We start from the raw sequence: 16,488 nt of genomic DNA on the forward strand, positions 1-16,488 counted from the left end.
TACCAAATGTTAATGTTTGCGTTATGCGTGTGTTGGATTATGTTCTGTTTAAATGTATGTTTATTTATTGAAATATTTATTAATTCAGTTGAATGTTTTTTTATGTTGCATTTCAAAATGTGTTTGAGTTCGATGCCAAAATTGCTCTGCTCTAACTGTATTGTACAAACTACACTTACGTTTATGTATCTATTTATACATTTTTTACTAGAAAAATTACTAGGTGTCCTAACTGACTTGCCAAAACTATAGTTTGTTAACAAGACATTCGTGGAGTGGTTGAAAAACGAGTTTTCATGACTCCAACCTACAGTGAGGGAAAAAAGTATTTGATCCCCTGCTGATTTTGTACGTTTGCCCACTGACAAAGAAATGATCAGTCTATAATTTTAATGGTAGGTTTATTTGAACAGTGAGAGACAGAATAACAACAAAAAAATCCAGAAAAACGCATGTCAAAAATGTTATAAATTGATTTCCATTTTAATGAGGGAAATAAGTATTTGACCCCTTCTCAATCAGAAATATTTCTGTCTCCCAGGTGTCTTTTATACAGGTAACGAGCTCAGATTAGGAGCACACTCTTAAAGGGAGTGGTCCTAATCTCAGCTTGTTACCTGTATAAAAGATACCTTTCCACAGAAGCAATCAATCAATCAGATTCCAAACTCTCCACCATGGCCAAGACCAAAGAGCTCTCCAAGGATGTCAGGGACAAGATTGTAGACCTACACAAGGCTGGAATGGGCTACAAGACCATCGCCAAGCAGCTTGGTGAGAAGGTGACAACAGTTGGTGCGATATATATATATATATATATATATATATATATATATATATATATATATATATATATATATATATATATATATATGTATACAGTAGCGTTCAGAAGTTTGGGGTCACTTACAAATGTCCTTGTTTTCGAAAGAAAAGCTATTTTTCTGTCCATTAAAATGACATGACATTGATCAGAAATACAGTGTAGACATTGTTAATGTTGTAAATGGCTATTGTAGCTGGAAACAGCTGATTTTTTATGGAATATCTACATAGGCGTACAGAGCACCATTATCAGCAACCATCAGTCCTGTGTTCCAATGGCACGTTGTGTTTGCTAATCCAATTTTATCATTTTAAAAGGCTAATTGATCATTAGAAAACCCTTTTGCAATTATGTTAGCACAGCTGAAAACTGTTGTGCTGATTAAAGAAGCAATAAAACTGGCCTTCTTGAGACTAGTTGAGTATCTGGAGCATCAGCAATTGTGGGTTCGATTACAGGCTCAAAATGGCCAGAAACTCGTCAGTCTATTCTTGTTCTGAGAAATGAAGGCTATTCCATGCGAGAAATTGCCAAGAAACTGAAGATCTCGTACAACGCTGTGTACTACTCCCTTCACAGAACAGCGCAAACTGGCTCTAACCAGAATAGAAAGAGGAGTGGGAGGCCCCGGTGCACAACTGAGCAAGAGGACAAATACATTAGAGTGTCTAGTTTGAGAAACAGACGCCTCACAGGTCCTCAACTGGCAGCTTCATTAAATAGTACCCGCAAAACACCAGTCTCAACGTCAAATGTGAAGAGGCGACTCCGGGATGCTGACCTTCTAGGCAGAGTTGCAAAGAAAAAGCCACATCTCAGACTGGCCAATAAAAAGAAAAGATTAAGATGGGCAGTCTGAGATATGGCTTTTTCTTTGCAACTCTGCCTAGAAGGTCAGCATCCCGGAGTCGCCTCTTCACATTTGACGTTGAGACTGGTGTTTTGCGGGTACTATTTAATGAAGCTGCCAGTTGAGGACCTGTGACCTATTTTTGTTTCTTTTTGACAATTTTAAGTGAAAACAATCACAGTAAGGTACTTAATTGTTACCCAGAAATGATTTGATATTGAGATAAAAACGGCTGCATTGGACCTTTAACTGTTTAGCATAATAGTGTCTACTGATGCTTTAAATAAGCATGGATAAGTTGAGTTCTGGTTCACCATGGCAAAGTGTACAACCAGTTGGTAAAGTGGTAGCCCTAAATGGGATCAAGGCATATTTCATAGACTCCGAAAATGACACCTACAATAAACATCCATACTACCAGTCAGGTACCCCAGAAAGACATTGTGTGGAGTTATAAAGAGCCGCCCCTTTGAAAAATGACATGGCAGAATCACTGAATCCACGGCTGATGCCCTCTTTTGCTACACAATAAATTAAAGTCACAAATGTCAGTGGATGGAGAAAACAAATCCATCACCCTTTGTTCCAGGTACATTCCTGTGTTTATGCGTTTTTGCCCTTAGAAACCAGAGCTTTTGCCATCATGTGTAATAGTTGTGGTTGTAACTCTACAGAGTCCTAGAACGAGGCCATGCTCAATTGTTTCCAGGGGACATTGGGGGAAAATAATTTGAGGGAAGAATTGCAGTGAGCCATTAAACACTAAAAAGGAACCTTGGGCACAGACAATCAATGGAATTAACGAGTTCCCAAATTAAGAGTAAAATGTGTTCAGGATTCTTAAATAAGGCAGTTAAAGACCTAAAACGTGATATGCATAAATAAATAAAGTCAATGGATTTACAGGTAACTGTCAAAATAAAGGAAACACCAACATAAAGTGTCCTAATAGGGCGTTGGGCCACCACGAGCCCCCAGCACAGCTTCAATGCACCTTGGCATAGATTTTACAAGTGTCTGGAACTCTATTGGAGGGCTGCGACACCATTCTTCCACGAGAAATTCCATAATTTGGTGTTTTGTTGATGGTGATGAAAACCGCTCCAGAATCTCCCATAAGTGTTAAATTGGTTTGAAATCTGGTGACTGACACACAACCTTTAAACCTCCTATGCTCCTTTGAGACCCCTCCTTCATAGTCACTGAGATATCTTCTAGCCATAGCAGCCAAAATAATGGGCAGCTGGGCATTTTTATACATGACCCTAAGAATGATGGGATGTTTTAATTGCTCAAGAACCACACCTGTGTGGTATCCCTCATTGATTCAAGTATTTCCTTTATTTTGGCAACTACCTGTAATTCTAGGCACAGTGCAATAAAATAATGAAATGCTTAATCTGACCTAAGGTTAATTGCCCAATGCCCTGTGACATTTTTGCCAGCAGTGATTAGGCTCTTTTCAATTCACCTACAAACTATGTATTGTGTCAGTGCGTGTGCATGCATAATGTGTGTGTTGTGTGTGTGTGTGTGTGTGTGGATGTGTGTGGCTGCTTTGAACTCACAGTCATTTCTTGGCCCTGGCCCAGCAGCTCTAGATGCAGCTGGATCTCTTGGAGGCGCCTCTCCTGCCCTCTCTTCTCCCTTATATCCTGCAGGACCTTCTCTCCTGGCAACCTGTCCCCTTCGCTGTCCCAGCCAGCCTCCAGATCCTGACAGACACACAACAGACAGTACATGTTCTCATGGGAAACACACCACTAATCATCACACATGTAGAAGGAGACATTCACTTGACCATAAAAGCAGAGGGGACTCCCATGAGGCAGAGTTGAAACTGTCACACAGGAAACAACCATCAAAAGACTTCCACTTAAACCAATAACTACATTGTATAAAAATGCCATCATCCTAAAGTCGAATTAGTCTGTCTGTAGAACTTCACTGTAATGATGCACTGTAATCAATACAATACAATGCAATGAAACCCAATGGTATATTTCTGTACTACATTTTAGATTTATGAGAAACAATCTGAGACACATAGGAGAGTTGAAACCAAACCGTCGTAAGAGCTGAGGAAACTGAATAACCCCACTCCACTCCTCATGGGGTCCAACATAAATCTCATATTTATGGGGACACATAGACTGCAGTATGCTACATCCAAAGCAAATGTTGAAAATGGGTCAGGAGGAAATGGATGAATCATGCCTGGAGGACTATCCAGGGTTGATGAATGAGAAGGCCTCGAGAGCTTGTCATGACCATGGGATCTGTTTCATGGGTAGACCATAGGTCTGGGTAGATCTTGGTTACAGAGGAGAGAAACTCTGAGCAGGCATCATCATGAGGTCTAGACTCCATAGAGACACAGATGTCTACCACAGAAATCCATAGATCACATATGTTTATAATAGTTTACATTACAGTGCTTTACTGTAAATTATCATTAAGGTGATTCACAGCAATGGGTTCACACTGACACTTTCGTGCTTTGAGTGACCAATAGATGACCTGTAGTAAGGTCACAATCCAACCCCTAAAATATATGAGTGCACATTTAAGACCTAACTAAGTAAAATAATTGTTGGTTCTAAGAGGATGTAGCCAACCACAGGGTTGTTTTTTTGTCTAACCAGTGATATGTGGATAAAGTCTCCATATCCTCTGGTCAGCTTGACATGCAGCACTATTTATGATCTAATAATATAAAACTGATGGAAATATCATGAAAAATAGAAATTGTGAGTGAGATTCACTCATTGTGATATAGTAGGTTATGGGAGAGGCCTGTTCCAAGCAAACAAAAAAAATAAGTAAATAATTGTTATGACACAATTATGATTTCATATACAAGTTGAGTTCAGAGTTGAGAGCTCAGTAACGAAGCATTACACAAATGTAATACATTTATGTCTGACATAAGACCTCATAACTACTTCCATAAGTGTCAACTACTTCCAATAAGTGTCAATCACAATTCTATTGATATCCACGTTTCTGGCCACGAACTCATCAAGCACTATGACATTATTTTATCAATTTTCGATTTTAACAAAGAAAGGCCCTCTTTTAACACATGGCATGTGTAGTGTCTGTGTGGCTTCACCTATAAATGCCCTGTAGTTTCCCTGAGCCTGAGGAAAACGATGACAACCTCCATGTGATGTCTCTTTTAAGTGGTTGTTATTAGAGCCCTTCAGACTCACTCACAATGGACTACCACTGTGGGATCAGGTTGCTCTCGTGCACTTGAGTGAGAAACACGCCGACCAAACAAGGCAAAATACAAATTAAAGTCTAGTTTTACTACCTTATTCACACCACTAACTACATGTTTATAAAAAATCATTTCTAAAAAATCGTTGGGAAAGACAGACCATTAATTTGGAAAAGACAGCTTATTCTGCCCTACTTTCAAGAAATCACAACCATCGTCAGCAGACTAGATGAGACATACAGTGGGGAAAAAAAGTATTTAGTCAGCCACCAATTGTGCAAGTTCTCCCACTTAAAAAGATGAGAGAGGCCTGTAATTTTCATCATAGGTACACGTCAACTATGACAGACAAAATGAGATTTTTTTTCTCCAGAAAATCACATTGTAGGATTTTTAATGAATTTATTTGCAAATTATGGTGGAAAATAAGTAGTTGGTCACCTACAAACAAGCAAGATTTCTGGCTCTCACAGACCTGTAACTTCTTCTTTAAGAGGCTTCTCTGTCCTCCACTCGTTACCTGTATTAATGGCACCTGTTTGAACTTGTTATCAGTATAAAAGACACCTGTCCACAACCTCAAACAGTCACACTCCAAACTCCACTATGGCCAAGACCAAAGAGCTGTCAAAGGACACCAGAAACAAAATTGTAGACCTGCACCAGGCTGGGAAGACTGAATCTGCAATAGGTAAGCAGCTTGGTTTGAAGAAATCAACTGTGGGAGCAATTATTAGGAAATGGAAGACATACAAGACCACTGATAATCTCCCTCGATCTGGGGCTCCACGCAAGATCTCACCCCGTGGGGTCAAAATGATCACAAGAACGGTGAGCAAAAATCCCAGAACCACACAGGGGGACCTAGTGAATGACCTGCAGAGAGCTGGGACAAAAGTAACAAAGCCTACCATCAGTAACACACTACGCCGCCAGGGACTCAAATCCTGCAGTGCCAGACGTGTCCCCCTGCTTAAGCCAGTACATGTCCAGGCCCGTCTGAAGTTTGCTAGAGTGCATTTGGATGATCCAGAAGAGGATTGGGAGAATGTCATATGTCATATGGTCAGATGAAACCAAAATAGAACTTGTCGTGTTTGGAGGACAAAGAATGCTGAGTTGCATCCAAAGAACACCATACCTACTGTGAAGCATGGGGGTGGAAACATCATGCTTTGGGGCTGTTTTTCTGCAAAGGGACCAGGACGACTGATCCGTGTAAAGGAAAGAATGAATGGGGCCATGTATCGTGTGATTTTGAGTGAAAACCTCCTTCCATCAGCAAGGGCATTGAAGATGAAACGTGGCTGGGTCTTTCAGCATGACAATGATCCCAAACACACTGCCCGGGCAATGAAGGAGTGGCTTCGTAAGAAGCATTTCAAGGTCCTGGAGTGGCCTAGCCAGTCTCCAGATCTCAACCCCATAGAAAATCTTTGGAGGGAGTTGAAAGTCCGTGTTGCCCAGCGACAGCCCCAAAACATCACTGCTCTAGAGGAGATCTGCATGGAGGAATGGGCCAAAATACCAGCAACAGTGTGTGAAAACCTTGTGAAGACTTACAGAAAACGTTTGACCTGTGTCATTGCCAACAAAGGGTATACAGTGGGGAGAACAAGTATTTGATACACTGCCGATTTTGCAGGTTTTCCTACTTACAAAGCATGTAGAGGTCTGTAATTTTTATCATAGGTACACTTCAACTGTGAGAGACGGAATCTAAAACAAAAATCCAGAAAATCACATTGTATGATTTTTAAGTAATTAATTTGCATTTTATTGCATGACATAAGTATTTGATACATCAGAAAAGCAGAACTTAATATTTGGAACAGAAACCTTAGTTTGCAATTACAGAGATCGTACGTTTCCTGTAGGTCTTGACCAGGTTTGCACACACTGCAGCAGGGATTTTGGCCCACTCCTCCATACAGACCTTCTCCAGATCCTTCAGGTTTCGGGGCTGTCGCTGGGCAATATGGACTTTCAGCTACCTCCAAAGATTTTCTATTGGGTTCAGGTCTGGAGACTGGCTAGGCCACTCCAGGACCTTGAGATGCTTCTTACGGAGCCACTCCTTAGTTGCCCTGGCTGTGTGTTTCGGGTCATTGTCATGCTGGAAGACCCAGCCACGACCCATCTTCAATGCTCTTACTGAGGGAAGGAGGTTGTTGGCCAAGATCTCGCGATACATGGCCCCATCCATCCTCCCCTCAATACGGTGCAGTCGTCCTGTCCCCTTTGCAGAAAAGCATCCCCAAAGAATGATGTTTCCACCTCCATGCTTCACGGTTGGGATGGTGTTCTTGGGGTTGTACTCATCCTTCTTCTTCCTCCAAACACGGCGAGTGGAGCTTAGACCAAAAAGCTCTATTTTTGTCTCATTAGACCACATGACCTTCTCCCATTCCTCCTCTGGATCATCCAGATGGTCATTGGCAAACTTCAGACGGGCCTGGACATGCGCTGGCTTGAGCAGGGGGACCTTGCGTGCGCTGCAGGATTTTAATCAATGACGGCGTAGTGTGTTACTAATGGTTTTCTTTGAGACTGTGGTCCCAGCCTCTTCAGGTCATTGACCAGGTCCTGCCGTGTAGTTCTGGGCTGATCCCTCACCTTCCTCATGATCATTGATGCCCCACGAGGTGAGATCTTGCATGGAGCCCCAGACCGAGGGTGATTGACCGTCATCTTGAACTTCTTCCATTTTCTAATAATTGCGCCAACAGTTGTTGCCTTCTCACCAAGCTGCTTGCCTATTGTCCTGTAGCCCATCCCAGCCTTGTGCAGGTCTACAATTTTATCCCTGATGTCCTTACACAGCTCTCTGGTCTTGGCCATTGTGGAGAGGTTGGAGTCTGTTTGATTGAGTGTGTGGACAGGTGTCTTTTATACAGGTAACGAGTTCAAACAGGTGCAGTTAATACAGGTAATGAGTGGAGAACAGGAGGGCTTCTTAAAGAAAAACTAACAGGTCTGTGAGAGCCGGAATTCTTACTGGTTGGTAGGTGATCAAATACTTATGTCATGCAATAAAATGCAAATTAATTACTTAAAAATCATACAATGTGATTTTCTGGATTTTTGTTTTAGATTCCGTCTCTCACAGTTGAAGTGTACCTATGATAAAAATTACAGACCTCTACATGCTTTGTAAGTAGGAAAACCTGCAAAATCGGCAGTGTATCAAATACTTGTTCTCCCCACTGTATAACAAAGTATTGAGAAACTTTTGTTATTGACCAAATACTTATTTTCCACCATAATTTGCAAATAAATTCATTAAAAATCCTACAATGTGATTTTCTGGATTTTTTTTCCTCATTTTGTCTGTCATAGTTGACGTGTACCTATGATGAAAATTACAGGCCTCTCTCATCTTTTTAAGTGGGAGAACTTGCACAATTGGTGGCTGACTAAATACTTTTTTTCCCCACTGTACATTTAGGCTTGAAATACCATTGACTTGTTTTTTATATAATTGAGGATGTTTTATTTTGTATACATTTTATCACTTATAATAGCCACATAGGCTACATGTATATCGTGTGCTATTTCTATTGAATGTACTGTAATTAAGGTTAGAGATATCAATATATCCATATTTTATCCATTCAACAGCATATCTACACAGTGGAAAGACAACTTAGCATTTGTCTGATTAAGATATGCCTAACCTGACCAAGAGATTCCATCTCTCATTTATTAAGTATTTATATGATTAAGTCAAATGAAAGAATTTGAATGATCAGTTTGACTATTTTCAGTTACAACATAACTCACTGTAGCCCTTTACCAATGGCAGATTTGGGCACTGATAAGGGCCTAAATTGGAACACAGTGGCTGTACAGTAACATGCCATAAATGACATCAGAGTTCAGGCTCTGTGCTTCACAGCGCTGTATGGGTTTTGACTGTCAGCTGTTCTGAACTTGAGAAACGCAAGCAACAATAAGTTGCCCCTATCCCTCCCGCTAATTGGCCAACTTTTGCAAATGTTTTGTTGTCTGAGTGAGGGAAATGCTGTAAATTAAGAGTACTCAATGTATTTTGAAAGATGCGACGATGAAGATTATAATAAATACCGCTTTGATGTCATAAAAGCTAGCCAAAACAACTGTGAGTCCAAATGTGCATATCATAAAACTCATGCCAGATACAGTGTCAACATTTATGATCACTATGTTTGATGTACAGCTACAATATGACATGGCATCATACCCTGGGTTGTTCTGAACAGAATGAGCCTATGTTTGTCTATTGTGAAGAAAATTAGCCACCGAACACGCACCTGAATGCACTCATGACTCCTTTCTATGCGCACCAAAATAACAATATGTTTCTCCAACAGTCTTGAAGGAGTTCCCACATATGCTGAGCACTTGTTGGCTGCTTTTCCTTCACTCTGCGGTCCAATTCATCCCAAACCATCTCAATTGGGTTGAGGTCGGCTGATTGTGGAGGCCAGGTCATCTGATGCAGAACTCCATCACTCTCCTTCTTGGCCAAATAGCCCTTACACAGTCTGGAGGTGTGTTGGGTCATTGTCCTGTTGAAAAACAAACGAGTCCCACTAAGCCCAAACCAGATGGGATGGCGTATCGATGCAGAATGCTGTGGTAGCCATGCTGGTTAAGTGTGCCTGGAATTCTAAATAAATCACAGACAGTGTCACCAGCAAAGCACCCCCACACCATAGCACCTCCTCCTCCATGCTTCACGGTGGGAAATACACATGCGGAAATCAGCAATTCGACCATTAAGGTCTGATTCACACAGTCTCCTCTGAACAGTTGATGTTGAGATGTGTCTGTTACTTGAACTCTGTGAAGCATTTATTTGGGATGCAATTTCTGAGGCTGGTAACTCTAATGAACTTATCCTCTGCAGCAGAGGTAACTCTGGGTCTTCCATTCCTGTGGCGGTCCTCATGAAAGCCAGTTTCATAATAGCGCTTGATGGTTTTTGCGACTGCACTTGAAGAAACATTCAAAGTTCTTGAAATGTTCCGTATTGACTGACCTTCATGTCTTAAAGTAATGATGGACTGTCGTTTCTCTTTGCTTATTTGAGCTGTTCTTGCCATAATATGGACTTGGTCTTTTATCAAATAGGGCTATCTTCTGTATATCACCCCTACCTTGTCACAACACAACTGATTGGCTCAAATGCATTAAGAAGGAAAGAAATTCCACAAATTAACTTTTAAGAAGGCACACCTGTTAATTGAAATGCATTCCAGGTGACTACCTCATGAAGCTGGTTGAGAGAATGCCAAGAGTGTGCAAAGCTGTCATCAAGGCAAAGGGTGGCTATTTGAAGAATCTCAAATATAAAATATTTTTTGGTTACTACATGATTCCATGTGTTATTTCATAGTTTTGATGTCTTCACTATTATTCTACAATGTAGAAAAAAATAAATAAAATAAAGAAAAACCCTTGAATGAGTAGGTGTTCTAAAACTTTTGACCGGTAGTGTATAGATAATAAAAAATGAAAAGCTGAAATGTTTTGAGTCAATAAGTATTCAACCTGTTTGTTATGGCAAGCTTAAATCAGTTCAACAGTACACATGTGCTTAACAAGTCAAATAATAAGTTGCACGGACTCACTCTGTGTGCAATAATAGTGTTTAATGTGATTTTTGAAATACTGCCTCAGACGAGCAGTGAATTTCAAACACAGATTCAACAACAAAGACCAGAGAGGTTTTCCAATTCCTCCCTAAGAAGGGCACCTATTGGTAGATGGGTAACTACAAAGATACAGGCGTCCATCCTAACTCAGTTGCTGGAGAAGAAGGAAACCGCTCAGAGATTTCACCATGAGGCCAATGGTGACTTTAAAACAGTTACAGAGTTTAATGGCTGTGAAAGGATAAAACTGAGGATGGATCAACAACATTGTAGTTACTCCACAATACTAACCAAATTGACAGAGTGAAAAGGAAGCCTGTACAGAATAACAATTTCAAAACATGCTGCTTGCAACAAGGCACCGCCGTTTTACGGGCTCCTAAACAACTGTGCTATTATTATTATTTTTTTGCATTGTTTGTAACTTATTTTGTACATAATGTTTCAGCTACCGTCTCTTATGACCGAAAAGAGCTTCTGCATATAAGAATAGCAATTCCTCACCTCGAACTGGACAAAGATTATTTATTGAATGAGTCTGACGCGAAGGACATACTGCTTCCCCGAGACCAGGCCCAAATCCCAGTCATTCGCGTGAAGAAAATACGGAAATACAGGGGGCGGAGATCGGGGTGCATTGTGTAACCCGGGGTGCAAAATAAACTGGATGATCTCCGTTCAAGTTTATCCTACCAACGGGACATGAAAAACTGTAATATCTTATGCTTCACCGAGTCGTGGCTGAACGACCACACGGATAATATACAGCTGGCTGGGTTTTCCGTGCATCGGCAGGACAGAACAGCTACGTCTGGTAAGACGAGGGGTGGGGGTATGTGTCTATTTGTCAATAACAGCTGGTGCGCAATGTCTAATATTAAAGAAGTCTCGAGGTATTGCTCGCCTGAGGTAGAGTACCTCAAGATAAGCTGTAGACCACACTATCTACCAAGAGAGTTTTCATCTATATTATTCGTAACCATCTATTTACCACCACAAACCGATGCTGGCACTAAGACCGCACTCAGCGAGCTGTATAAGGCCATAAGCAAACAAGAAAATGCTCACCCAGAAGCGGCGCTCCTAGTAGCCGGAGACTTTAATGCAGGCAAACTTAAATCCGTTTTACCTCATTTCTACCAGCATGTCACATGTGCAACCAGAGGGAAAAAACTCTAGACCACCTTTACTCCACACACAGAGACGCGTACAAAGCTCTCCCTCGCCCTCCATTTGGAAAATCTGGCCATAATTCTATCCTCCTGATTCCTGCTTACAAGCAAAAACTAAAGCAGGAAGTACCAGTGACTCGCTCAATACGGAAGTTGTCAGATGACACGGATGCTACGCTACAGGACTGTTTTAATAGCACAGACTGGAATATGTTCTGGGATTCATCCAATGGCATTGAGGAGTATACCACCTCAGTCACCGGCTTCATCAATAAGTGCATCGACGACGTCCCCCCCCCAGTGACCGTACGTACATATCCCAACCAGAAGCCATGGATTACAGGCAACATCTGCACCGAGCTAAAGGCTAGAGCTGCCGCTTTCAAGGAGCGGGACAGTAATCCGGACGCTTATAAGAAATCCTACTATGCCCTCAGACGAACCATCAAACAGGCAAAGCGTCAATACAGAACTAAGATTGAATCGTACCACACCGGCGCTGACACTCGTCGGATATGGCAGGGCTTGCAAACTATTACGGACTACAAAGGGAAACCAAGCAGCGAGCCTACCAGACGAGCTAAATACAAAAAAACAAACACTGAAGCATGCATGGGAGCACCAGCAGTTCCGGGCGACTGTGTGATCTCGCTCTCCATAGCCGATGTGAGCAAGACCTTTAAACAGGTCAACATTCACAAGGCCGCGGGGCCAGACGGATTACCAGGACGTGTACTCAGAGCATGCGTGGACCAACTGGCAAGTGTCTTCACTGACATTTTCAACATCTCCCTGACCGAGTCTGTAATACCTACATGTTTCAAGCAGACCAACATAGTCCCTGTGCCCAAGAAAGCGAAGGTAACCTGCCTAAATGACTACCGCACCGTAGCACTCACGTCGGTAGCCATGAAGTGCTTTGAAAGGCTGGTCATGACTCACATGAACACCATCATCCCGGAAACCTAGACCCACTCCAATTCGCATACCGCCCCAACAGATCCACAGATGCCACAATCTCAATCGCACTCCACACTGCCCTTTCCCACCTGGACAAAAGGAACACCTATGTGAGAATGCTGTTCATTGACTACAGCTCAGCGTTCAACACCATAGTGCCGACAAAGCTCATCACTAAACTAAGGACCCTGGGACCAAACACCTCCCCCTGCAACTGGATCCTGGACTTCCTGACGGGCCGCTCCCAGGTGGTAAGGGTAGGCAACAACACATCTGTCACGCTGATCCTCAACACTGGGGCCCCTCAGGGGTGCGTGCTTAGTCCCCTCCTGTACTCCCTGTTCACCCATGACTGCGTGGCCAAGCACGACTCCAACACCATCATTAAGTTTGCTGACGACACAACAGTGGTAGGCCTAATCACCAACAATGATGAGACAGCCTACAGGGAGGAGGTCAGAGACCTGGCAGTGTGGTGCCAGGACAACAACCTCTCCCTCAACGTGAGCAAGACAAAGGAGCTGATCGTGGACTACAGGAAAAGGAGGGCCGAACAGGCCCCCATTAACATCGACGGGGCTGTAGTGGAGCGGGTCGAGAGTTTCAAATTCCTTGGTGTCCACATCACCAACAGACTATCATGGTCCAAACACACCAAGACAGTCGTGAAGAGGGCACGACAACACCTTTTCCCCCTCAGGAGACTGAAAAGATTTGGCATGGGTCCCCAGATCCTCAAAACGTTATACAGCTGCACCATCGAGAGCATCCTGACCAGTTGCATCACCACCTGGTATGGCAACTGCTCGGCATCCGACCGTAAGGCACTACAGAGGGTAGTGCGTACGGCCCAGTACATCACTGGGGCCAAGCTTCCTGCCATCCAGGTCAGAGGAAGGCCCAAAAAATTGTCAAAGACTCCAGTCATCCAAGTCATAGACTGTTCTCTCTGCTACCGCACAGCAAGCGGTACCGGAGCGCCAAGTCTAGGTCCAAAAGTCTCCTTAACAGTTTCTACCCCCAAGCCATAAGACTGCTGAGCAATTAATCAAATGGCCACCCAGACTATTTAAATTGACACCCCACCCCACCTTTGTTTTTACACTGCTGCTACTCGCTGTTTATTATCTATGCATAGTCACTTTACCCCTACCTACATGTACAAATTACCTCGACTAACCTGTACCCCCGCACATTGACTCTGTACCGGTACCCCCTGTATATAGCCTCGTTATTGTTATTTTATTGTGTTACTTTTTATACAAAAATTTACTTTAGTCTATTTAGTAAATATTTTCTTAACTCTATTTCTTGAACTGCATTGTTGGTTAAGAGCTTTATGCATGGCATATTGCTAAAAGTTCATTTTAAGTGCTTTAAGATTAGCTTAATTCAGTGCATCAAATTGTTTAAATAATGGAACACATTTGTACTTATAACACAGTTGATCTGCATCACATTAATACATTTTTACTTTCCTGTCTGTTTTAGATGCATAGTTTCATCTTCTGTTTGCTTTTTACACATAGGAAACAAACATTTTATGCATGGAATATCTCAGTTTACCAGCATTATATTCTGTTCTATTTTCTATTTCTTTATAATTTCGTTATTTTCTCAGATTTTATTTATATTTATTTTTTACATATAAACTTTTTATGCATGGCATATCTCAGTTGACTAGCTGGGGACAGCAGACTGGGAAAGGGAGAGATTGAATATGTCCGTAAACACACCAGCCAGCTGGTCTGCGCATGCTCTGAGGACGCAGCTAGGGATGCCATCTGGGCCGGCAGCCTTGCGAGTGTTAACACGCTTAAATGTCTTACTCACGTCGGCCACGGAGAAGGGGAGCTCACAGTCCTTTGTAGCGGGCCGTACTGTATTATCCTCAAAGCGGGTGAAGAAGGTGTTTAGCTTGTACTGAAGCAAGACGTCGGTGTCCGCGACGTGGCTGGTTTTCCTGTTGTAGTCCGTGATTGTCTGTAGACCCTGCCACATACGTCTCGTGTCTGAGCCGTTGAACTGCGACTCCACTTTGTCCCTATACTGATGTTTTTCCTGTTTGATTGCCTTGCGGAGGGAATAACTACACTTTTTTTTATTCTGCCGTATTCCCAGTCACCTTGCCATGGTTAAATGCGGTGGTTCGAGCTTTCAGTTTTGCGCGAATGCTGCCATGTATCCACGGTTTCTGGTTAGGGTAGGTTTTAATAGTCACAGTGGGTACAACATCTACTATACACTTCCTGATAGAGCGTCAATACGATAAAGAATTATATATACAACGAGCAAAGTGATTGTGGTTTATACAGTGCATTCGGAAAGTATTCAGACCCATTCCCTTTTTCCACATTTTGTTATGTTACAGCCATATTCTAAAATTGATTAAATAAATAAAAATCTTCATCAATTTACACACAATACCCCATAATGACAAAGCGAAAACAGGTTATTAGAAATGTTTTCAAATGTATAAAAAAACAAAAAACATAAATACATTATTTACATACAGTACCAGTCAAAAGTTTGGACACACCTACTCATTCAAGGGTTTTAGCTTTATTTATACTATTTTCTACATTGTAGAATAATAGTGAAGACATCAAAACTATGAAATAACACATATGGAATCATGTAGTAACCATAAAAGTGTTGCTGCAAAGAAACCACTACTAAAGGACACCAATAAGAAGAAGAGACTTGCTTGGGCCAAGAAACACGAGCAATGGACATTAGACCGGTGGGAATCTGTCCTTTGGTCTGAGTCCAAATTGGAGATTTTTGGTTCCAACCGCTGTGTCTTTCTGAGATGCAGAGTAGGTGAACGGATGATCTCTGCATGTGTGGTTCCCACCGTGTAGCATGGAGGAGGAGGTGTGATGGTGTGGGGGTGCTTTGCTGGTGACACTGTCTGTGATTTATTTAGAATTCAAGGCACACTTAACCAGCATGGCTACCACAGCATTCTGCAGCGATACGCCATCCAATCTGGTTTGCGCTTAGTGGGACTATCATTTATTTTTCAACAGGACAATGACCCAAAACACACCTCCAGGCTGTGTAAGTGCTATTTGACCAAGAAGGAGAGTGATGGACTGCTGCATCAGATGTCCTGGCCTCCACAATCACCCGACCTCAACCCAATTGAGATGGTTTGGGATGAGTTGGACCGCAGAGTGAAGGAAAAGCAGCCAACAAGTGCTCAGCATATGTGGGAACTCCTTCAAGACTGTTGGAAAAGCATTCCAAGTAACTACCTCATGAAGGTGGTTGAGAGAATGCCAAGAGTGTGCAAAGCTGTCATCAAGGCAAAGGGTGGCTACTTTAACACTTTTTTGGTTACTACATGATTCCATATGTGTTATTTCATAGTTTTTATGTCTTCACTACTATTCTACAATGTAGAAAATAGTAAAAATAAAGAAAAACCCTTGAATGAGTAGGTGTGTCCAAACTTTTGACTGGTACTGTAAGTATTCAGACCCTTTGCTATGAGACTCGAAATTGAGCTCAGGTGCAGAGAGAAAAACAATTTAATCAATTTTAGAATAAGGCTGGAACGTAACAAAATGTGGAAAAAGTCAAGGGGTCTGAATACTTTCCGAATGCACTGTATGTGGCTGTGTTTGCGTGTGATCGGGTGTATTCATTCCGCTGATTTTGTCGAAAACGTTTCGTAAATGGAAGCAAACGGAACGAAACGGGGATAAACATACCTGAATTTGTCCAATAGAAACTCTTGTTTGCAACTGTTTGGCTAATGATTACCACCTAGATCAGCTAGATGCAGGCAAAAGTGTGCAAGGCGGTAT

General features: G+C 42.1%; 1 protein-coding gene across 1 annotated transcript in view; it reads right to left on the minus strand.

Moving 5' to 3' along the window:
- The window catches only part of fsip1 (fibrous sheath interacting protein 1), a gene marked incomplete at its 5' end in the record, with an annotated part of 74,651 nt that overhangs the window by 23,744 nt on the left and 34,419 nt on the right, over nt 1–16,488 (minus strand). The window contains one exon of the mRNA XM_084143857.1: nt 3,245–3,391. Within this exon, the coding sequence (XP_083999983.1) occupies nt 3,245–3,391 (147 nt within the window). The remainder of the gene's footprint in view (nt 1–3,244; nt 3,392–16,488) is intronic.

This window comes from Coregonus lavaretus (genome assembly GCF_964263955.1).
Source record: "Coregonus lavaretus genome assembly, chromosome: 27".
Classification (NCBI taxonomy): Eukaryota; Metazoa; Chordata; class Actinopteri; order Salmoniformes; family Salmonidae; genus Coregonus; species Coregonus lavaretus.